General features: G+C 51.0%; 2 protein-coding genes across 5 annotated transcripts in view; one reads left to right on the top strand and one right to left on the bottom strand.

Moving 5' to 3' along the window:
* Positions 1-78: 78 nt before the first annotated feature.
* Positions 79-17,699, bottom strand: prpf4ba (pre-mRNA processing factor 4Ba). 4 transcript variants are annotated; one of them, XR_009709484.1, is made up of 16 exons: positions 17,566-17,699; positions 14,948-16,375; positions 13,130-13,258; positions 12,209-12,361; positions 11,377-11,458; positions 10,311-10,518; positions 9,306-9,379; positions 8,157-8,247; positions 7,254-7,401; positions 6,802-6,939; positions 6,312-6,465; positions 5,219-5,333; positions 4,752-4,903; positions 4,475-4,561; positions 742-4,076; positions 79-328 (listed from the first exon to the last, which is right to left on the bottom strand). XR_009709484.1 is itself a non-coding variant. In XM_061253510.1 (16 exons), exons 1-16 carry the CDS (start codon positions 17,652-17,654, stop codon positions 3,873-3,875), a joined length of 3,249 nt encoding a protein of 1,082 aa, XP_061109494.1. In that variant the 5' UTR covers positions 17,655-17,699; the 3' UTR covers positions 79-3,872. The 4 variants fall into 4 exon arrangements, 2 of the variants coding, with proteins under 2 accessions (XP_061109494.1, XP_061109492.1); XR_009709483.1 differs by having other exon boundaries at positions 79-2,212; positions 2,951-4,076; XM_061253510.1 differs by adding an exon at positions 10,623-10,652 and having other exon boundaries at positions 79-4,076; positions 10,311-10,485.
* si:dkey-154p10.3 (zinc finger protein 668) overlaps positions 17,669-24,431 on the top strand; it is a 14,921-nt gene continuing 8,158 nt past the window's right edge. The window contains exons 1-5 of the mRNA XM_061255875.1: positions 17,669-18,225; positions 19,380-19,912; positions 20,261-20,981; positions 22,074-22,167; positions 22,718-22,930. Coding sequence (XP_061111859.1) covers positions 19,388-19,912; positions 20,261-20,981; positions 22,074-22,167; positions 22,718-22,930 — 1,553 coding nt within the window. The 5' untranslated portion in view covers positions 17,669-18,225; positions 19,380-19,387. The remainder of the gene's footprint in view (positions 18,226-19,379; positions 19,913-20,260; positions 20,982-22,073; positions 22,168-22,717; positions 22,931-24,431) is intronic.

The following is a 24,431-nucleotide window of genomic DNA, read 5'->3' as shown; positions in this document are numbered from 1 at the left end:
ATTTAATAAGCTGGCCATCATTGTGTAAAAGCTCCCACAGGGATTGGTCTGTAACACTAGCAGTGAAAACAAAACCACTTTTCTTAACAAGCATTTATTGTGAATAGTGGGTACACAATACATTTTTTTCCCCCTTCAAGTTTATACTTTTAAGAATTGCCTACAGTACATTTATGCTCGAAATAATGTCCATGCAATTTATTTACGATGTTTATCAGACGATGACTAGCAAATGGGTTAATGGGATCACAGCTGCCTCCTTGGGGGTCCAAAAGGTTGTTAGGTTTTCTAGTCAGAAGAACAGGAAAATGCCCAATGGCAACTTACCCTGCAAGACAAAATGCACACACACACAACAGCATGGTTATTTACGAAGCCAAAAATCAATTTGGATATATTTGACAAAAAAAAGGAGGAATATTACCTCGTTGGTGGTCGCTTGGCATAGATATTGCCAAATTACAGTAACTAGCTACTTATATTGTGTTAATTAAATTCTATATTAATTTCTGTAAAAATGAAAGGTCAATTTATCAATGTTTTAATGTGCATCAGGAACCTGGGAGAGTTCTCTTTGGGGGGGTGGGGAGACTACTTCAAACACAAATCAAACATACAATTCTCTATAAATTGATTTTGCCAAGCTAACTGCAAGGACTAGGTTCTACCTAGTTCACAGAGAATTAATGAATAAACAGGCTAAGACATCTTGCACACAACAAAACTCTCTAGAACAGAAACCTTTGTCCAGGTGAGGTGCCCTGTGAGGATCTTCTAAGGGACTGCACCTAGAATACAGAGAACACATAAACGAGTATCTGGATGCGTTTGCTGGTCATTCATAACTGAACACAAAAGTTCACCGTGACGTTTGAGGCGAAATCGGGTATGTAGGGACTGGGTCCACTTGTTTGGCCAGGTACTTAAACCACCTTTTACACCTTTTACCATCGATGTTCATTGTGTTCAGGTCAGTAGGGACTAAACACATGACCCAGTGCACCAGCGCAGGAAGGATATAGATGACAGCTTAAAGATTTAAGCTTTAGGCTCACGTCCGTAAGACATGGGGAGATAAGCACCTTGTACCTTCTGTGCCATACCAGGACAAAGAGGCAGTTACCCATGAGCAAAACATTACAGGATTGTGTTCCGTTAGTACTTCTGAAGAGGCAAAACCATCCAAACCAAACAACTTAAATGTTTTCCTTTTGCCTTTGACCCTTAGACATTAGTTGACTGCAGTCTCATTGGCCCAAATGTACCACAAAGGAACACAATTTGTACAAATATACCCCAGAGTAGCACAGTTTCCATGCTCTCCCAATGGATCTTCACCCAAACCTTATCCAGACCAAGCCTTTGTGTACATTTGCCAATGTGACCACTAGAAAAGGACCAAACGGCACTTTCAGAACTTTGCATTAGAGCTTGTGTTTTTTAATTTTTTCTTTTTTTAACACGTGTCTCTCACATTGTCTTTGATCTACACATGCCATCAGAAATGACCTTGTTAAGTAGATGGAGGTCTTGTCTTTCAAAGCAGAACCAGGCAGTAGAGGACGGTGGATTGAGCCTGTTGACCTGGAGGCATAACTTGCATTGTCTCTCTCAGCAACCACAGGAAAGAGTGGGAGAAACATCACAAAGAGCAATTAGTGTCAGAACACACAGGACTGCTTTTTTCTTCTTCCATAACATCACCCCCAAAACATCAGCCTAATGTGCAGACAAGTGCTGAAAGAGGTGGTATAGCAGTAAAGGCACAGGGTAAACAAAATGCAGTCTTACTTTTCTGTCTGAAATTTTACGTGTGTTTCAGGTTAAGTGCTTCAGAAAGAAAAAGAGTTAGTGCACAAAAAAAAGACCACAGAAAGATCTGAAGGTCTGCAACCATGTTTCGTCCCATTTTTTTTTTTTCCACAAAAAAAACTTTATTTTATGCCGCTTTTTTTTTTTTTTTGATGCATACTGAAAATTTACAATAATTCTGCACCGTCCAGTCAACATGCAGGGAAGACTTCTGAGATGACAAGAAGCAAAACACATAGAAAGGAAAAAAGAACTGCATAAACTATGCTTTTGGTTTGCCCGGTTTCTTTTCGTCCAAGAATGCCCAGAGATGGTACAACAGTACAATACAAGGAAAATATAGTAAAGAAGCAATTACCGCTCGTAACAAGCTGATGCAAAGATCAGAGCAGGAATATCCCTGTATCAAAAGACAACATGATCACAGATATGAGTCAGAGGACAAAAACAGAAAAAAGTTTAAATGGCCTTTTTTTTCCTTTTTTTTTTTCTTTTTTATAAGAAAAGTGCACACTAAAAGAATATTACACAACATATAATAGACTGCCATCTTATACCCTGACATGCAGTTTTCTAAGATTACTTAAGATATAGTGAAGGGTGAAAAACTGAAAAAGGATAGAGAAAAGGATAGACTACCCCCTTACTAAGTCACATTTCTGCAAAGACTAGAGAGATTTTATCGACAGAAGCAGTACACTGAAGGTGCCGTCATCCATCAGAGCTTCCTCCAGTCCCTTCAGCCCACAAATCTGCACACTTCTATTGGTTTGCCAAAAATACATTTGTACTTTTTTTTCTCATTTTAGATACTCCCAAATGAATTTTCATCGACACAATGCAATTGACGTGAGCTATACACACACAGTGTTAAATCTGAAACAAAACCATCAGCACATCGATTTAAAATATTATTTTTTTTTTTTAAGAAAGATTTTATTTACGTGATCATTTACGTACGTTTTCACTCTTTACACATGCAAGACTCGCAAAAAAAACAAAACAAAAAAAAACAAGTGCCAGAGAAGCCAGGACTGAATTTCTTTTTTTAATTTTTTTTTTTTTAAAAGGTAATTTTGCCAGTGTGCTAGAATGCGCGAGAACGGCGGTGAAGTTGATGGGTTTTGGGGGAGCTTACCTTCAGTGTACTGAAAGTGGTACACAACCTGCTTTAACAGAGGAGCGCAGGCCGTCCCGGTAGGGTGGACTCGAGAAGGACACAAGACCCACACCACGGACGCGCCATGCCGCCGGGCCTGCGCACTCACACCTGGGGGAGACGCGGATATACACAGCATTTACGCTGGCCTGCGCCACACACAGCAACAGCCGCCAAGTCTGCACCAGACACCGCACCGGGGCCCCGCGGGGCCCTCGACTAGAGCGCCGTGCCGAAAGGACTCGAGGGACCGTTTTTGCTCTGCCTTGTGCAGCCTTGGCAAGCTAAAAAAAAGAAAAAGGAAAAAAGAAAACTACAATAAACCTTCCCTATCTCAACTTGGAACAATACAAAACCTGTTTGTAATTACTTCCTTCAACCCTTCGACTGTTACAAGGGCCCCCCCCCCCCCACAAAAATGAGTATTTCTGAACAGAGGATAAAAAGGTTTAGCTATCCAGCACAATAAAGGGAATATTTTCTTCTGCTCTAAAACTTCATTAGGGTGGCCCATAAACTTCGAAGCCAAACCTTCGCACCAAAGCCAACCTGGATATCGGACCGTTTTTTATTTGATTTTAGGGCGTCCCAAAAAAAAACGGAAATGTACATGTGATTTTTTTTTTTTTTTTTTGGACCCCCTACCCTTTCATTGCTTAATAAATTCATAATAAAAACAAAAACACGGGTATGTAAATGTGCGTCAAAACAACAATAAAAAAAAATAACGTTACTATTTTTTTTAAAAAAGGTTTCTTTTTCCTAGGTACTCTTCAATCAGTCTCTGCAGTTACTAAACAAATCAGGTTTCTGGGGTTTGTTTGCTTTCTGCCAGACCCATAGTACTTAGTAGTAGCAGTGGTTGCAGCAGCAGCAGCAGCAGCAGCAGCAGGCGCGCTGGTCAGATCTTCTCTTGGATGTAGGGGTGCTGAAGGGCCTGGTTGATACTGATCCTCTTGGCCGGGTCCAGCATTAAGATTTGGTCCAGCAGGTCCTTCAGCTGGACCACCTTCTTGCGTTGGTCCTCGGGGAGACGCTGGCAGCCGATCATGTCCGTGAGCAAGTCCTTGGTGGGGTTGATGGTGCTCATAACCGTCACTTTTTCCTGCGGGTGACCAGGAGAGAGGAGAACGGGGTGGTGGGGGGAGGAGGAGGAGGAGGAGGACACAAGTGGAGGAGAATGAGAAATAAGACGATTGACTGATTAGATCCAACATATTTTGAAGTATATGTATAGGGTTGGCGGCCCTTAAGCAACAACCACATACGTAGTAAAATTATCAATGAAACTAGACGCAATAAATTAATGGCTTATTTCCATTCTGTTCCTCGTTCAATATGCGTTTTCAGAGCTGAAAACAAATCAAATTCAGGTTTACAAAATGGAATGTACAGTAACTATCACTGCAGGTACTGCTAGACATGGTGGCACTAAATAAAACGACACCCTTTCAAACGATGGTGTTAAAATGGTGGAAAAGAAGAAGGGAAAAGATGACATACCCTTTCCGTCACTTTGTCTACTTCAATGTACAAGAAGTTCAAGTTTTGATCGAAGTGCTGATCCTTGAAGAGCCCTTTTCGGATCATCTGCGGTCAGGAAAAAAAAAAAAAATTTTTTTAAAGAAGTTTGACAGGAGCAGAGATTTCCCTGAGGACACCAGTGTTCCTGGCTTCATATCCTTGTCTCGGCTTTTTGTTTTCTCCCCTGAAAATGGAATCTGAAAAACTGAATCGGAGGCGTGATATTAAGCGCACGTTCCGTGCCGCACGCCCTCACCTTGTTGGGCATCTTGCCCTTGAGGTCCATGGCCAGCTTGATCATGTGGTTGTTGGTTTTCCCCGGGAAGAGGATCTTCCCCGTGTACAGCTCGTAGAGCGTGCAGCCCACCGACCACATGTCGATCCCGTAATCATAGGGCTTCCCAATGACTGGGGGAAGAGGAGGGGGGACCGTCAGCAGAGCCTAACTACGACTCGGGCCTCAATCCACCAATTACATCCAATTACATGGGGCGGAATGTCATTACATGGTAGCTAATATTCTACGTAATAGCTTACATTATTTTCACTCATGCTGCCTTGATTGAGTAAAGCTGGGCAAACGTCCATGCCACATTTTGTATACTTTCAGAATGACAGTAAAGCTGCAACCCTAACTGGTAAGAGTTGCCTCTGGCAGGCCTCTACGACTCATGACAGACGAACCATTCTTCCTCAGAGAAAATGACGTGAACAGAGACTCACTGATTTCAGGCGCCCTGTAGAACCTGCTGACCAGGTAAGGCGTGATGTCATTGTCGGCCACGTGGGATGCAGAGCCGAAGTCGCAGAGCTTGAGAATGGTTTTCGACTCGTTCACCTGTGTGAGGCAAGGGGCGAGGGAGAATGAGAGGACGCAAGCAGTTCATGGCCGCGAGTAGTGCATCATGGGTAAACAGGTCATGTGTGCGGGGCGGGGCTATGAACAGGTCATGTGTGCGGGAAGGGGCGGGGCTATGAACAGGTGATGCTTGAGGGGCGGGGCTATGAACAGGTGATGCTTGCGGGGCGGGGCTATGAACAGGTGATGCTTGCGGGGCGGGGCGGGGCTATGAACAGGTGAAGCTTGCGGGGCGGGGCTATGAACAGGTGATGCTTGCGGGGCGGGGCTATGAACAGGTGATGCTTGCGGGGCGGGGCTATGAACAGGTGAAGCTTGCGGGGCGGGGCTATGAACAGGTGAAGCTTGCGGGGCGGGGCTATGAACAGGTGATGCTTGCAGGGCGGGGCTATGAACAGGTGATGCTTGCGGGGCGGGGCGGGGCTATGAACAGGTGAAGCTTGCGGGGCGGGGCGGGGCTATGAACAGGTGATGCTTGCGGGGCGGGGCTATGAACAGGTGATGCTTGCGGGGCGGGGCTATGAACAGGTGATGCTTGCGGGGCGGGGCTATGAACAGGTGGGGGCGGGGCTATGAACAGGTGATGCTTGCGGGGCGGGGCTATGAACAGGTGATGCTTGCGGGGCGGGGCGGGGCTATGAACAGGTGATGCTTGCGGGGCGGGGCTATGAACAGGTGATGCTTGCGGGGCGGGGCTATGAACAGGTGGGGGCGGGGCGGGGCTATGAACAGGTGATGCTTGCGGGGCGGGGCGGGGCTATGAACAGGTGATGCTTGCGGGGCGGGGCTATGAACAGGTGATGCTTGCGGGGCGGGGCGGGGCTATGAACAGGTGATGCTTGCGGGGCGGGGCCAGGCGGGGCTATGAACAGGTGATGCTTGCGGGGCGGGGCTATGAACAGGTGAAGCTTGCGGGGCGGGGCTATGAACAGGTGATGCTTGCGGGGCGGGGCTCACCAGGATGTTGTCGGGCTTGATGTCGGCGTGCAGGATGTTGCAGCGTTTGAGCAGTTTGAGGGCCAGGAAGAGCTGCTGGCTGTAGGAGCGCACCGCCTTGATGTGGAGCCCCACGTCCTTCCCATACTTCTTCAGCACCTCCCGCAGGTTCATGCTGGGGGGGGGGGGGGGAGACAGGGGCACGTCAGCGCCCAGTAACAGGAGGGCAGGGGCACGTCAGTGCCCAATAACGGGACGGCGAGGGATCCCGAACCACACAGCGTTCAGTCACATGCCACAGCACCACAGTCAATTCACTGATGCTCTTTCGCCATAGAGGCGGCAGTGCGTCCCAGCTAACACAAAAGAAGACCTTCACAATATCGATGCAATGTAGCGGCAGCGTGAAAATATTGAAAAAACATTTCAGTAACGCAAGAACATTTGGTGTTAGCCAGGGTGGCAGGGGCAGGGGCAGGGAACCGGCACACAGGGGGTCAGGGGGGGGTACCTGAGGGGCTCGAACACCAGGCAGAGGTGCTGCTTGTGGTAGAAGTGTCTGAAGAGCCGCAGGCAGTGGAACTTGTCGTCGGGGTCGGCGTCGTTGAGCTTCTTGAGGAACTCCAGCTCCTTCAGACCCGTCTTCTGCCTGTGGGGAAACAGCGCCACCACCAGGGCAGTCAGCCACACGCCTCTGCGCACCTCACACACTCAGTAATGAAGCTTTTCCTGAAGCGTTCGCACTGAAACGAATGGGGATACCTGTAACAGAGAGGGACAAGCGCACGCCACACACACACACAAACGTACACACAAACGCACAGACACAGACACAGACAGACACAGACACAGACAGACACAATCGTACACACACACACAGACAGACACACACAGACACACAGACAGACACACAAACAGAGTGTGTATGTGGTTTTGGTTCACTCTGTTGACTGAAAGTCTCACATGAGCTCGTTGTTGCGGATGATCTTGATGGCCACCTCCTGGCTGGCCCGGGCCATGTCGCGTGCTCGGATCACGTTGCTGAACACGCCCTGGCCCGTGTAGCCGTACACGCCGTAGCGCTTGTCCAGCATCTCCCCGATGTTCACCCCTGCGGGAGGAAGAGGAGGACAGTGCTGAGCGGGAGAAGGGGAGGAAGAGGAGGACAGCGCTGAGCGTGAGGAAGAGGAGGACAGAGCTCAGCGGGAGGAAGAGGAGGACAGAGCGGGCGGCGGGAGGAAGAGGAGGACAGAGCTGAGCGTGAGGAAGACGAGGAAGAGCAGGACAGAGCGCTGAGCGGGAGGAAGAGGAGGAAGCGGAGGACAGCGCTGAGCGGGAGAAGGGGAGGAAGAGGAGGACAGCGCTGAGCGGGAGGAAGAGGAGGACAGAGTGGGCAGCGGGAGGAAGAGGAGGACAGAGCGGGCGGCAGGAGGAAGAGCAGGACAGATGGCTGAGCGGGAGGAAGAGCAGGAAGAGGAGGACAGAGCGCTGAGCGGGAGGAAGAGGAGGAAGAGGAGGACAGCGCTGAGCGGGAGGAAGAGGAGGAAGAGGACAGAGCGCTGAGCGGGAGGAAGAGGAGGACAGAGCGCTGAGCGTGAGGAAGAGGAGGACAGAGCTGAGCGGGGGGAAGAGGAGGAAGAGGAGGACAGAGCGCTGAGCGGGAGGAAGAGGAGGACAGAGTGCTGAGCGGGAGGAAGAGGAGGACAGAGTGGGCGGCGGGAGGAAGAGCCGGAAGAGGAGGACAGAGCGCTGAGCAGGAGGAAGAGGAGGAAGAGGAGGACAGAGCGGGCGGCGGGAGGAAGAGCAGGACAGATCGCTGAGCAGGAGGAAGAGCAGGAAGTATTCGGCACCGGGGCCTGTACTCACGGTAGTAGCCCTCCGCGTCCGTCCAGTTGTCCCGGAGGTTGGGGTTCTCCTTGAAGTCCTTCCCGATGCCGGCGGCTCGTAGTCTGGCACTCTGCAGGGCGAGTGGCGGACAGTAAGACCCGCACAGCAGCCCGCTGAGTCCCCCAGTTACTACATTACATTACATAACATTATTGGCATTTGGCAGACGCTCTTATCCAGAGCGACGTACAGTTGAATAGACTAAGCAGGAGACAATCCTCCCCTGGAGCAGTGCAGGGTTAAGGGCCTTGCTCAAGGGCCCAACGGCTGTGCGGATCTTATTGTGGCTACACCGGGATTAGAACCACCGACCTTGCGTGTCCCAGTCCTTTACCTTAACCACTACGCTACAGGCCGACCCGGGGGAAACTATAACTCACCACTGCTCATGGGCTCAGGTTTCCGTGTGAAAAGTCCCAGGCGGCGTGACAATACGGCCTCGTAACAGTGAAACTACTCATTAACCTCCCGAGGACTCCTTCACCACAGTTGTTATAGTCATAATTGGCGCCCTCAGAAGCGCACGGCTTTGTTCCATCTACGCGTCGCTTACAGAGCTCTCTGATGTCAGTGGCTTTGAGGAAATGGCCCTGAAACCCGGTCTTAAGGGAACGATATCTCTGCCGTTTCACAGCACCTAGGTCGACATACAGTACGCCTACGCCGTCTCTGAAGTGGTGCATTTGCACCGGCGTTGTATCACGTAATTGTTTACGTGCGACTGGTGAAATGAGGGAGTTCGTCCCGTTGTAGCTCTCAGCAGCTACACTGGAGCAAAGTGATTTTTGTTGCATGTATGGGGGGTTTTGATTTTTTTAACAGAGGAGCGCATGGAAGGCAGTCCACTGAGTTCAAGCCGAAGGAAAGGCTAATTGAGCGGGATTAGATTACCCCCCTGCTCCGCCCACACGCGACACCAGAGAAGGAAATTTAATCAAATCTACGCAAGAAGCCAGGACGGTGAAACGTTTGGACAGAAACGCGAAAGGAAGACGCGAGGCTGAGTACACCGTCCCACACGGCGCCGTCGGCGCTGGGTCCGGTTACGTTAAGAGCGAGTAACACAAGTAGGGCCGCGGCGAGGTCAAAAACTCCGCAGCGCTGGAGTTCAGCGTCTCCCATACTCACATCAAAGTACGCCGCGAACATGTCGTCCGACTCCGTGAACATGTCCGGCGCTGATGGCTTTTTTGGATTGGATCCTGTGGGAAAGATGGGGGCGGAGGAGGAGTACAGCAGGAATTTAAAATTCAACACAACTGACAAAGAAAGCACAATGAATACAAAAGCAGTGCCTGCTTACAAGCTCTCCTGGACTGGGGCGCGGGTCCGCCCCTAACATCGCTCGACATTCTACATTCTCGCTAAAAACGTGATGGCCTTCCCCTGCTCGCTGGCCTTGCACGCGTTGCTCGGCAACAGGAACAGCGTCACGTCGTGAACCCTTCTGCTCTCGCGCGCGCCCGACGGGTCACGGCGCCGCCTCGAGCCGGAGAGGCAGGAGAACGGGGGCCGCCGCCGACACGGGCGGTGTGAGAGAGAGCGGTTTGCTGACCCTGGTTTGCTCGCCCCCTGGCTTCCCACTACGGGGTGACGGGAGCTTCGGGGATTCGATTATTGACGTTTTGGGCTCTCCTTCCCATCGCAGTCACTTAATGAACGCGGCATGGCCGTTCCTGAGACCCGCGTGACCGCGCAAACCGCTGAATGCCGTATTTGTACTGGTAAAAATGCGGGAGTCAATCGCCAAGTGCTCTTCCCTAACACACAGGAGCACACTAATGCATCTCAATTAGTAGATGCGCTCCAAAATTATGGTTCTCGGATAGCACCAGAGACCTGGGTCGATTAGATTTGTTTTGGATTAAAATACTTTTCTATCCTTTGCTGAGCTTCTCTGGGTGTATTAGAACCTATGAAACACTCCCAAAAGATTCAAACCCCGCCTTCTGGTCCTATTGGCTCAATTTGCAAGATCATTGGAGCGCAAACAAATACGTAACTGCCCCAGGTCTGGTTAGCACACACAATACTTCAGGACCAAGTCACGCTCCTAAAATGGGGAGCACCACTGAGCAGGAATAACCCCACAGCGCCACCCTCTCTCTCCCTCCCCCGGCGGTTCCTGCATACCGTCCTTCTCCAGGGCGATGAGGTTCTGCTTGGCCTTCATGTTGGCCTCGAAGGTGTCCACGTTCTCCAGCTCGTACTCCTTGACGTCGGCGGCCACGCGCTCCAGGATGTCGTCGGGCGAGGCGGAGCGACTGCGCGGGGAGCTCTGCGGGCTGCTGGGCTCCGAGGGAACGGACGTGTTACTGTCCTCGTTCACCGCCCTGTATTTCTGCAGCGGGGGGAACAGAGGCGTTACTGTCCTCTGCAGCGGGGAACAGAGGCGTTACTGTCCTCGTTCACCGCCCCTGTATTTCTGCAGCGGGGGACGGAGGCGTTACTGTCCTCGTTCACCGCCCTGTATTTCTGCAGCGGGGGAACCAGCCAGAGGGGAACCAGCCAATGTTCAAAAACTTAAGAAATGTTCTGCACAACCAGGGGGGACGGGGGTGTGGTCTAATGTTAAAGACAAACAAACATGGTAAATGACAGGATGATAGGGCGACATTGGCACCTAACACCTAACCCCCAGTTGTTGCTGATGAGGTGGTTGCTGCCTGCAGTCCGTTGGTGTGTGTGTGTGCGTGTGTGTGTGAGTGTGTGTGTGTGTGTGTGTGTGTGTGTGTGAGTGGGTGTGAGTGCGCATGAGTGTGTGTGTGTGTGTGTATGTGTGTGTGTGTGTGTGTGTGTGTGTGTGTGTGTGAGAGAGTGAGAGTGTGTGTGTGTGTGTGTGTGGGTGTGAGTGTGTGTGTGTGTGTGTGTGTGTGTGTGAGTGTGTGTGTGGGTGTGTGTGTGTGAGTGGGTGTGAGTGGGTGTGAGTGGGTGTGTGTGTGTGCGCATGAGTGTGTGTGTGTGTGGGCGTGTGTGTCTGACACCCACAGACAGCCACACTCACACCCAACGGCGATACGCTGTCATGCAAGGTACCAATCAGCCCGTCGGGAGCAATGTCTTGCTCAGGGACACTGACACACCCGGTATTGAACCGGCAACCCTCCGACTGCCTGAAGACGCTCTTACCTTACCTGGGCCAATGTTGCCAAAACAAACAACAAAAGGAGCAGAAGAGCGGGGGCCGGGGGGCACGCACCTGCACAATGGCCAGCCTCTGGAGACGTCTCTGCTCGATAAGGGCCTCCTCGTCCTCTTCATCAACATCAAAGTCTTCCAGCCTACAGGGAAAACACGCCCGAAAGGAGGTTCATTCAGAGCAATACTACAGGCAGGAAGGCAGCCAGCTCTCCACAGACACAGGGACACTCAGTACCAGAGCAGTACTACAGGAAGACAGCCAGCCTCTCCACAGACACAGGGACACAGGAAGGCAGCAGGGACAGGCAGCAGGGACAGGCAGCAGGGACAGGCAGCAGGGACAGGCAGCAGGGACAGGCAGCAGGGACAGGCACCAGTAAGGCACCAGTAAGGCAGCAGTAAGGCAGCAGTAAGGCAGCAGTAAGGCAGCAGTAAGGCAGCAGTAAGGCACCAGTAAGGCAGCAGTAAGGCACCAGTAAGGCAGCAGTAAGGCACCAGTAAGGCAGCAGTAAGGCAGCAGTAAGGCACCAGTAAGGCAGCAGTAAGGCAGCAGTAAGGTAGCAGTAAGGCAGCAGTAAGGCAGCAGTAAGGCAGCAGGGACAGGCACCAGTAAGGCAGCAGTAAGGCAGCAGTAAGGCAGCAGTAAGGCAGCAGTAAGGCAGCAGTAAGGCACCAGTAAGGCAGCAGTAAGGCAGCAGTAAGGCACCAGTAAGGCAGCAGTAAGGCAGCAGTAAGGCAGCAGTAAGGCAGCAGTAAGGCACCAGTAAGGCAGCAGTAAGGCAGCAGTAAGGCAGCAGTAAGGCAGCAGTAAGGCAGCAGTAAGGCAGCAGTAAGGCAGCAGTAAGGCAGCAGTAAGGCAGCCAGCTCTCTGCGGACGCAGGGACACTCACACTTCGTCGTCGGACTCCTCCTGGTCGGCCTTCATGCCCTCGGACAGGCTGCCCTTGAACTTGTCCTCCTTGTCCCGGCTGCGCCTCCTCCGCCGGTCGCGCGACCCGGAGCGCCAGCGCATCCGGCGGCCCAGCCTGTCCCGCTCCAGAGACCTGCGGGAGAGGAGGAGGCACGTCCCGGTCAAGAACCGAGGACCACGCAGCGCACGGTGGACTTGCTTCACTTCACTTCAGAAATGCACCGCAGATGAACTCCCGTGTTCACAAAAACAAACGGCAAAACAAGGTATGAAAAAAACTATAAGGGTGTAATCTTTTCTTTTAGATGCCTTGTTGGTGTCATGGAAAAATACCTCCAAAAACCTTCACCGTCAGAAATAAAAACGTGCTCCAACTTCATCCCCCCAACACACATTTGCAGTCTCAACATGATGGCTTAGTCTAATGTGGTTTCGGCTAACTTAATTCCAATACATTTATCAGATGTGAAATATGGTTATAATACAAGGCAGGTGAGATGTGAAATATGGTTATAATACAAGGCAGGTGAGATGTGAAATATGGTTATAATACAAGGCATGTGAATTGTGAAATATGGTTATAATCCAAGGCAGGTGAAAATGTGAAATATGGTTATAATACAAGGCAGGTGAAATGTGAAATATGGTTATAATACAAGGCAGGTGAAATGTGAAATATGGTTATAATACAAGGCAGGTGAAATGTGAAATATGGTTATAATACAAGGCAGGTGAAATGTGAAATATGGTTATAATCCAAGGCAGGTGAATGCCAGGGTGGTACCCCAAACTGAAACGGCACGGTCCACCCTCATCAACTGGCCTATCTGGGCAGGGATTGGTGGGGGGATGGCGGTTAACAAGCCAGGCGTTTCAGACGGGCGTTAACGAAGCCGCTCACCTGCGTCTGAGCGGGGACCGGCTGCGTCTCCGTGGAGACCGGGACCTCCGTCTCAGGGGGGAGCGGCTCATCCTGCGCCGAACCGGGCTGCCCTCCCTCCGCGGGCCAGCCTCGTCCCGCGACCGCATCCTGCAGGGGGAGGGGCGCGCCAAACGTCAGTCACAGGGACAGGGGGAGGGGCCACAAGGCAGCCAAACATCAGTCACAGGGACAGGGGGAGGGGCCACAGGCGAGCCAAACGTCAGTCACAGGGACAGGGACAGGGGCCACATGGGAGCCAAACATCAGTCACAGGGGGAGGGGGAGGGGCCACATGGGAGCCAAACATCAGTCACAGGGACAGGGGGAGGGGCCACAGGCGAGCCAAACGTCAGTCACAGGGACAGGGACAGGGGCCACATGGGAGCCAAACATCAGTCACAGGGGGAGGGGGAGGGGCCACATGGGAGCCAAACATCAGTCACAGGGGCAGAGAGAGACCGACAAGAGCAACAGTGCAGACCTGGGTCAAACGTCATTATTTCGGATTCAAACACTCATCTGTGCTGCACTGATCATGCCTGGTGCAACTGAGCCAACCAGAACCAGTTTGGGTGCCTACTTTTCTTTTTAAGTATTTAATGGGTTCCAATACACCAGACAAACTCAGCAAAGCGTAGGAAGGTATTTGAATTTAAAGAAAGTGTGTATTCAGATCCAGGTGTGCAACAGCGAGGACAATCAGCAGGCGATGGTATGAACTTAAGAGCATTAGGAGGCTTAATCAAAACACCTCACCCAAATGCTTAACGTCAACTGATAACCAGTTCAACCAGGGCAGCCCAACCCTGCTCCTGAAGACATACCGTCCCACAGGTTGTCACTTGAACCATAACGAACCATTCCTCAGTTGAATATGAACAGCAACAGGACGGTAAGATTTTGAGGAACAGGGTTGGCCAGCCCTGAATTAAACACTTGGTCGCAAAAAGGAAATAGTCGATAAAGGTTGTTTTTTCATACACAGCTGTTAAAGGGAGCACCCAGCACCGATGCCAAATGAACAAACCGGCAGTGTGTTCTAGACATAGCATCGCCGTGGTGACAGTGTGATACTAGCGGGTGCACAGCTGAACGAGGGGCGGCGCTTTTAATCTGGAAGCTTCCGTTCCCACAGGTCCCGGTAGAATGTGGAGACTGGGCAGGCAGCCTTCTGCAGCTGCCCCGGGTCGCAGAGCATAAAACCACATGGTGCTGCACAATAACTGAACACTTAACACAACTTCAACTCTCCATTTCACCCTCCCCGTTAACACTTCTTACCACAACGGCCACATTTGTAATCTGTCGCCGACGTAACAGACCGGTCCCCTGAAATATACAGCCCTTTCCCATTTAAAATAACCCCTTAATTATTTAGCGCATATTAAATAATCAAAGAAAAATGCGAAAGCTGTACCTTTAAATCCAACTTACTGCTACATAAACAATGAACTGTAATGGGATAGTATGAGACTATTTTACCCTGTTATTTTCATATCCTTACTGAAAGCTTCTGTTCTGGAGGCTGTCTTTTTATCAAGCGAAAAGCCGTGACAGATACTCTTTTTCAAAACCCAATATAAAAAAAAAGATCTCGAAATTCCTTCCAGGGGAAAGGGTAGCGTTACACGTTCTATTTTAGGGCGAAACCAAAATAAGGGCATCAAACGGGCACTTGCGGACGCTTTTCAAACCGGTCACCCGATACTGCGGGAGCGGACACGAGGACAAACGGGTTTGAGGAAGGCGGAGAACAATGGGGTCCGTGCCGCGCGTGACCTTCCGGGGGCCCCTCACCTGACGGGACGCTGGCGCTCCGCCTCCCGGCGCCGGCGCTCCGCGGACCGGCTGCGCCCCCTCCTGGCGGGGGAGCGGTTTCGCGAGGCGGAGCGGCTCTGCTTGGACCCGGCGGACGGGGCGTTGGCGGGGGGCTGGGGGGACCGGCGGTCCCATCGCCTGGGGGACGCGCTTCGCCTCTGCTGCGGGCTGGGCAGCCGCTTCCGGCCCGGGGAGCGGTTCTCCTTGCCCGAGGAGGCGTCCTTGGAGGGGGACTTGGCCGGCTTCTTGTCCCTGTCCCTCTCCCTCTCCCGGTCCCTGTCTCTCTCCCGGTCTTTGTCCTTCTCTTTGTCGCCCTCCGACCGCCTGGGCCTCCGGTCCTTGGACCGCGACCGGCGGTCTCGCGACCGGCTCCGCTTCTCGGGCGATTTGGACCGGCGCCCGGCGCGGCTGCGGCTCTCCGCGGACTGCACTGCTGCCGGCGCCGTCGGCGTCGCCGGGGGCGACGGCCTCTTGTTGCCGCGGGCCGCCGGCTCCGCCTCCCCCGTCGGAGACGGCGTGGGCCGGCTCCTCTCCGCGGAAGGGTGCTTCCTGTTGGCGGGAGATTTGGACTTCCGGGCCCTGTCGCGGCTCTTGTCCGGGGTGCGGGAACGCTTCCTCTCTTTGGACCCGCTCCGAGCTTTCGGCTTCTCCTTAGCAGCCGGTTCCGGCCCGCCGCGGCTCTTCCTCCGCTCGGACTTCTGCAGCTTCCCGGCCCGGTCCTTGGACTTGCTCCGGCTGCGGCGTTTGGACGCGGGTTTGGCGGCGTCGCCGCCGGACTCCCGCCGGGGCTTGGCCTCCGTGTTGCCCCGGGCGCTCCCCTGCTGCCCCTTGGGGGTGAGGGTCTTCCCGGACGGGGCGCGGAGCTGCTCCCCGTTGCGCGCGCGGTCCTGAATCTCGCCCTCCTCCTCCGACCCGGAGTTGTAGCCCTGCAGGATGAGACCCATGCCCGACTGCACCTTCCCCTCCATCAGCTCGTTGTCGAGCTCGGCTTTGATCAGCGCCCGCTGCTTCTCCAGGTCCTCCAGGACGGCCATGTCGTCGAACTTGGGCCGCTTGGAGGCGGGGGGCGACGCCGCGTCCTTGCCCCCGAAAACGCCGCTGTTGGCCCCCGTGGCCGAGGACGCGCTCTCCTTGCGCTTGTGTTTTTTGTGTTTGTGCCGGTGCTTGTGTCGGCGGTCCTTCTCCTCCGGGGACGAGTGCTTGTGCTTCTTGTGTTTGCTGCGGTGCTTGTGTTTCTTCTTCTTGTGTTTGCTGTTGCTGCCGCCGCCGCCGCCGCCACCACTGCGCTTGACTTCCCCTTCAGGCTTTCCCCCGTCATTGTCCTCATCCTCCTCTTCCTCCTCCCCGGACACCTCCCCGTTCTCCTCCTCGTTGCCGCTCTTCTCCGAACTCTCCACTTCCTCTCCCCTGAACGGTGAAGTACAAAGCAGGTCAGACTTCACCACAAACCTACTTTTCACACTACAAGCACTGCCTCCCATGTATCTATGAACACGTATTACATGAATAGTCACTATTGATCAACTTTAGTACGTTTTTACTGAGCTGATAAGATGGAAAGATAATATTTCCAGAAGGATTACCGGATTGTGTTAGAGGATGTGTTCAGAGCATATGAAAAGTAGAAACTTTCCAGTTGCGAAATTAACGTTATCTAAATGAACACAATTACCGGTATCCTGATTTGCAAAACAAAAACGGTAACTTGGCTAGTTGAAGTCAGCAGCCGGTAGGTATCTCGTTATCAGCTAGTTATATAACGGCTGTCATATAATCTATTTTACGCGCGATGACAAATTGCTGTTACCCATCAAAATTGTTAATTTGCATAGCCATCCGTGGTAAGTAATTTAATGAAAACCGATAAAATCACACAATCAGAGACGCCGTTACAACTTACAACTAGCCGGCTAGCTCATAACATGTCATCAAATAGCAGATGAAACAACAGTCAACTAATCAATACGCTACCCTCGCCAGCTTATGATGTACGTTAGTCATCTATGACCATATGTTGACGACTAACACAACTGTTTCACATTTAAACAGCAAAACAGTGCCCCAGGAAAATGATTAGATTGCAGCTAAAGTTACCAAACCATAGCGTGTGTCTATTGTTTTTCGCAAGCTAGCACAGTTAACCAACGTTAGGAAGCTAGCTAGTCAACTTAGCTAACGTTATTTGTTTTGACTTTAACGTTAGCTAGTCAAGCTAGCTTGTTTGGGAATGTGAAGTCAAAGGATTGCGTTCCTATCAAGCAAACAATCGACCTTTCTGTATCCCTACATTTGTAAAACGTTGCGAGCGTTTCGCGTTCCTATGCTGTTTGATAACAATGTGGAACATGCTGCACGTTTAAATACACGAGTCACTCCACAAACGGCACGCAGGCAACTAGCTAGCAGCAATGTAGCAGGAGTACTAGCGTTAGCGCTAGCTAGCTAAATAGCAAGGCTAAATGAGCAAGCCATCTTTAGACCGTAAGCACAGAAACAGGCCATCCAAGGGGGTACTCCGTTCAACGTAATGCATAGTCTAACTGAAAACTTTCTCGCAATAGATCTGTGGGAATACTGACGAAGTGTGATATTCTTACTCTCGTTCTTTCACACTGTCCAAGCTTTTGCCGTCAACCTCCATCTCCATATCGGCCATTTTCGTTGTCTCGCTGTCTATAATGGACATGCGCAATGGGAAAACAGAAAACGTACTGAGTAGGGAACCGTCACAAATGTACTGACATAGTAGAGATGTGAAGAAAATAATTTATTCTGAATATTGTGTAGTATTTTAAAATGCTCTAAAAACAGAAAATATTCTATGTAGACATTGGTTAAAACTTCAAATTACTCTGGCCAGAAACGACCAATAAAAAGCAAGCTACTTGAAGAGACCTAGCTAGTGAATGGAATCAATAAAAATAATAGTTGACAAAGTATTACAGATCTAAGTTTATTAACAAATAAATTTAAAATGGAAGCATTTGGTAAATAATCTATGTTATTCAAATTAGGAAATAAAACAATTCGAAATACATGAACACCATGGCTCAGATAAGTATCAAGACGTAAAAGCTGAAGGGGTGCCTAAAGTCAGCATGTAAATCATAGGACGTGAATACATCTACGCTTCCTGGAAGTGCATTGATGTGACGTTTTCATCTTCAATGGCGCAAGTTAATACAATAAAATGATTTTAGAAAACAGTAACTTACTGCGAAACAAGTGCACCACATCATCCACACTTTATGAATAAGGTAAGCTAATATTTGCCAAAACAAGGGGCAGTGTTGAGATTGTAACTCCAGTTAGCCACAATAGCTAGCTACTGTACTTAGCGATTGTGTACTTAATCTACTGGCTACTTAACTCGTAAAATGTGATGTTAGCCATCATGCTGACGTTATCGGTGTAGGCAGGACCATAACCAGCTAATCTTTAGCGATGTAACGGCAGCATTTCAGTATTGCTAAGGTTACGTTAATAACTAATTATCCAACTAGATATACATCTTATTCGTAACTTACTTTGATATTTTTTCTTGCCACCTATGGGAAATACTAGGTCGTGTCCTAGATAGTCCAATGCCTCAAGGCGGAGAAAATAAACATGAATGACGTGTGGCATGAAAGAGATGTCTGTAAGCAAAGTTAAAAATTAGGTTCATAAGGATAGACACTGCCAGGGTTGCGATGAAGCATGGATTACATGCATCTTAAATGATGTCAAATGAAGTGTAACCATGCCAAAATTAGATCTTCTGAAATGGTATCGCCAAGTTTCCTGTTCAGACAACCGCCAGATTTAGTATTGTGTTGTGTCTCCCTGTGCACACTTGAATAAAGCAAAAGTGATCAAAGTGGAAGATTCTGGACTTTTCTGGCTGATTGTGTCTGCTGAGCTGATCTGACTCGGTGGACGTTTTTTCCCCAACACCAAAAATATGTGCACGTTTTCACGTGCAATTTGACTGACCTCTTAAAGCTATTCAATTTCTATTTAAATGTAAGGTATTAGATTTTAATGACCAGTGGTACTGTAGTACCCCACAGCCACTTTATCTCTGAATTTTGTGTCCTATTCCCGCCACTGTGAAATGCATGTTCAGCCTCAGCTCAAATGGTAAATGGCAGGCATTTATACAGCACCTTTATCCAAAGCGCTGTACAATTGATGCTTCTCCATTCACCCATTCATACACACACTCACAGTGATTGGCTGCCATGCAAGGCCCCAACCAGCTCGTCAGGAGCATTTGGGGGTTAGCTGAGAGACACTTCGACACAGCCCGGGCGGGGGATTGAACCGGCAACCCTCCGACTGCCAGACGACTGCTCTTACTGCCTGAGCCATGTCGCCCCCAGTGAACTGATCCTGGCTCCTGCACCAATGCCATGTTCTGTCTCCTCAGGTAAGAGGATGAGCCATCTGAAGGATGTTTTCCAGGACATTCAGCCGGTAACACTGCACCTCGCGGAGGAGAGCGCCACCTCCAGGCTGTACTGCAGCACTGCGGAGGGGATGGAGGCGCAGGTGTCCACCCTGGTGGAGGCCTTCCTGGTGGAGGTGTACCGCTGTCGGGTGTGCCAGTTCACCAGCAGCCTGAAGGCCAGGATCAGCACGCACGTCGCGGAGAGACACGACCTGGGACGGGCCTGCCAGCGCCCTCTGTCCTGTCTGGGGAAGGATGACGGTGAGAGCCTGGATGTGGAGGTGGGGGTCGCTGACGGGGAGCTCGACAGCAGCAGCTCCCCCTATGGCCTGGAGGACGAACTGCACTCGGGTGCGAAGGATGGCGAAGACCACATCGACCACATGGGCCTGGAACGCATGTCCTTCCTGCTGCCCATGTACAGCATGCTGCACAACATCAGCCCCCAGTCATGTGACATGGGTCTTGGCTCCAACTCCGATGGCGGCCTCCATGTCGCTCACACCTGTGAGGTAGGTTACGGGTTCAGCAGACTTCGAATTTGACTTTGACTCAGACCGTGACTGTGTATTGTACCATTCTGCTGATCGGGGATGGACCCAAGACTTTGACACTAATCATTTATTCCATAAATATATTGAAAACTAGAACAATGCAACACCTTATTCTATGCCTACAGCTGAAAGCTAAGCTTCAACGATGGCTAATGAATGTGTAAGTGTAACATACAGAACTGAGCAAGACCATTATGTGTAGGTAAATAAGGCCGGTTTGCTGTAGGCCACATGGCTTAAGGCAGTGAAATGGACAGTGAAATGGGAGCTGAAATGGGCAGTATTATGATAATTGTCCTTCTCCAGGTCAGCACCCTGTTTGAAGAAGAAGAGGGTGAGGCAGAACAGGAGCCAGCGGAGTTCCGGTTGGAGGACGGCGGTTCAGTCGAACTCCCCGGGCCCCTGCCGTACCCCATGGACTCTGTGGGCCCCGGGGCGCAGGATGAGGAGATGGCCCAGTCGGCCCACCTCATGTCGCTGGGGTTGTGCCGGATCTCCAACATGAAGTGTCTCCCCAGAAGCGGGACCCCGGAGCCCAGGTCCAGCCCGGCGCCCGAGCGAAGCCGGGACGCCGACGTCCCCCAGGCTGAGGAGCCGCGCGGCCCCGCCGCCGCCGCGGGCGTCCCGAAGCTGCCGGGCGCGGGGCGGGGCCCGTCCTGCGTCCTGTGCCGGGCGAGCCTGACCTCGCGGTCCCAGCTGGAGCTGCACCTGAGGTGCCACGCGGGCGAGCGGGGCTTCCGCTGCCCGCGCTGCGGCTGGGAGTCGCCGGCCTGGGGCAAGATGGAGCGCCACTGGAGGGCCCACGGGAGGAGAGGCGGCGGCCGGCCCCACCGCTGCCCGCTGTGCGCCCGCGCCTTCCGGACCGTCGAGGCGCGCGACGCCCACCGCCGACGGCACGCCAGGCGGAGGGGCGACCCCGTGCGGTGCGCCCGCTGCCCCGTCTGGTGCCGCTCCCCGCAGGAGAGGGAGCTGCACGCCCGCTGCCACGCCCAGGGGGGCTTCAAGTGCCTCCACTGCGGATTCAGAGGTGGGCAGGCCCCCCATCGGAGGGTCGGGAAAGGGGCCTCGCTCGCCTCCGAGGCCTCGGGGTCACATGACGCAGGCTCGCGCTTGTGCTGAACTCAGTGGAGTCAGACCTGGGTCAAACGCGTCATCGCTTTGGATTCAAATACTTTTCTGTGCTCGATTGATCCTGCCTGTTGCAATTGAGCGAACCAAGAGGACCAGAAGGTGGGGGTCTGAACTTTTTGAGAGAATTTCATAGGTTCGAATACACCAGACAAGCTCTAGTGAAGCGTAGAAAAGTATTTGAATCCAAAACAAGTATGTATTTGACTCAGGTCAGCACAAGTTCAGCTCTCTTCACAAAGTGTCATTTTATTCCCAACATTTAATTTGTCTATGGTAGCACTATTCAACTCCAGGGACAAACATTTGTGAAGCATTCCAGTAGGATTGCTGATCTAGGATCAGGTTTTTCCCTTTCCATGTCCAAATCTCTGTTATGAACTATAAGGTAAAACCGATCCCAGGTCAGGCAGTACTCCAAGGTTCAGATGGTTTATAGATATGGGGCCAGGTCCTGCAGACCACAGTGTCTGTAAGTATTTGCTCCAATGATGTGCTACACCACCTGATTTCACTAATTATTCCCCCTCATGGTTCAGGAAGCTCATTAATGGTGTAGTGGACGTTTGAGCAAATGCCTACAGATACTGTGGCCTGCAGGACCTGGAGTTGAGTAGCCCTACTCTACAGCGTCATCCAAATCACCATTCTTGTTTTATTCATTTAAAGTCAAGTCAACAACTCAGTCCATGATGTGAGTTCATTTTTAATATACAGCATGGAACTAATACAGAAATGATCTATTTAGGTTCTGAGCAATTTCCACCAGACCTGTTATGTAAGATGCTTGTGACCTGAACATAATGTTATTCCACAAGCGATCGCATAACACGATCAGAGCTGCATGTACATGGGCCTATCGTTTTCTGTGTCCTGTTCTCTGCATTGCCCACTGGACCGGAAGAGAGCGTTGTTATTTTGCGGCCCATATAATCCTCCTGGTCGAGAGGCCGCAGGCTCAAGCTGTCTCTGCCTCTCTCTCCTCCTGTAGACCAGTCATGGGACAGCGTCCGCAGGCACATGCTGACTGAACACAGCCCCCTGCAGGGCCAGCAGGCCGGGCCAGAGACCAGCTCCAGCAGCACGTAGGTGTCCCTGTCTGAACACCACTGTGTGATGACTGCCGCAAAAACCAGATCAGGTCCATCTTAACGCATCTCGTATTTAGACTTCAAACCTTACTTTGACTATGACTTTTTCCACAATGAGGTGAGACAGTTTTACTCATTACGAGCTAGTGAACATGATTTTAAACTTAAAGATGAAAACATTACAAGACCAAAACACTTGTTAAGAAGTTGTTTTTGTAGAAAAGCATTACAATTCTTTTTTTGGCAGGAAGGTTATAAAATACACCGGTTCATAGTTAAAAGTTGTATGTTGAGATAATTAGGTACTGCTTGCAGCCCTGAATGCGCTGTACTTGACAACTCTCAGTGTTTTACCAAAAGCAAAGAGTATAGGTTCGTTTTGCGCTTCATTGTACGTCACTCTGGATAAAAGTGTCTGCTAAATGCCTTTAATGTATTGTAATGTAATGTAATGTAATGTAAAACTGTGTCTTACACAGCTGTCAGTCATAGAGGGGAGCGCTGAGCAGCCAGATGTCAAAGTCCCTTCCTCTCCTCCACACAGGTGCCCTCAAAGGGGGGTGGAGTCTGCAGAGGCGGGGCCAGAGGCCGGCCGGGGGCAGAGGAAGAGGAGACCGAGGGGGTGGAGGAAGGGCGGTTTGCAGAACGGAGACGGAGATGGAGACGGGGGTGGGGGTGGGGCTACAGAAGGCGAGGCGCCCCGCATCGCGAAGAGAGCGCGGGGGAGGAAGGAGTTCTGCTGCTCTCTGTGTGACCGGTACATCCACCGTCATCCACAGCACGTTAATTCAGCACATTCATTCAGCACCTTAATTCAGCACATTCATTCAGCAGATTCATTCAGCACCTTAATTCAGCACAATCATTCAGCACATTCATTCAGCACCTTAATTCAGCACATTCATTCAGCACCTTAATTCAGCACATTCATTCAGCACCTTAATTCAGCACATTCATTCAGCAGATTAATTCAGCAGATTCATTCAGCACCTTAATTCAGCACATTCATTCAGCACCTTAATTCAGCAGATTCATTCAGCAGATTCATTCGGCACCTTAATTCAGCACCTTAATTCAGCACATTCATTTAGCACATTCATTCAGCACCTTAATTGAGCACATTCATTCAGCAGATTCATTCAGCACCTTAATTCAGCACATTCATTCAGCACCTTAATTCAGCACATTCATTCAGCACCTTAATTCAGCACATTCATTCAGCACCTTAATTCAGCACATTCATTCAGCAGATTCATTCAGCACCTTAATTCAGCACATTCATTCAGCACCTTAATTCAGCACATTCATTCAGCACCTTAATTCAGCACATTCATTCAGCACATTCATTCAGCACCTTAATTCGGCACCTTAATTCAGCCCATTTTCAAGTACAAGAGTGGCTGTATGCCTGTATGGGTGTATGGGCTTCTCCCCAAATAAACTTATTCGGCATGCAGTAGCATATAATTTAACCATAGGGGGCAGTGTAGCATAATGGTTTGGGAACGGAATTCTCAACTGTGAAGTTGTAGGCTCTCAGATGGAGCACTGCTGTACCTTTGGGCTCGGTACTTAACCTGACATACTGGCCACGTGAAAACCCAGCTCTATGGATTCTGTGTAAAGGATGTAAGCTGAGTTAGTCAAGAGCTTCTGCTCATACGTGAATACATGCGTTTTCGTGATGATGTTGTCACGTCTTTTTTTGGCCACTAGAGGTCAGAAGTGGGCCGAAATGTGGGGGCCACAGAGGGGGTAAAATGGTAGGGGGAGACTTGATGCCTTTCCAAAACATTCCGAGTTCCACAGCAATGATGTCACACTTCCTTTGTTAAAAGTGGGTTATTCCATCACTAAATAACTCCTCTGGAAGCCAGGCTGATGTCCGTCTGTGCGGAGAGAGAATCCCGGACCGTCGCTGCGGGTTCCTGCGGGTGAACGCCAGTGTGTGAAATCCACCTCGGCGCGCTCGAGTTTGCGTAGGGCGCTCCAGGTCTAAGAATAACAGCTGGGCCAGGTTCGAGGCTGAAGGGCTCTGAGGTGACACCTCCCCCCTGCCAGAGATCAGGCCCCAGGAGGCCATATACAGGCCTTGTGAGAGGAAAAACGAGCGAATAAACATGTCCTGCGTTGCACAATGTTAATTTACTGCTTTCATCGCAGTTGGACGACAAGCTTCGTATCAGTTTCATCTTCCCGGTGTGTCCAGTCCAGTGCTAAGTACGCTAACAGTGCTACCACTATGAATGACTGCAGAT

The sequence above is a fragment of the Conger conger genome, chromosome 9 (genome assembly GCF_963514075.1).
Source record: "Conger conger chromosome 9, fConCon1.1, whole genome shotgun sequence".
Classification (NCBI taxonomy): domain Eukaryota; kingdom Metazoa; phylum Chordata; class Actinopteri; order Anguilliformes; family Congridae; genus Conger; species Conger conger.
This window is presented reverse-complemented; position numbering and strand designations above follow the sequence as displayed.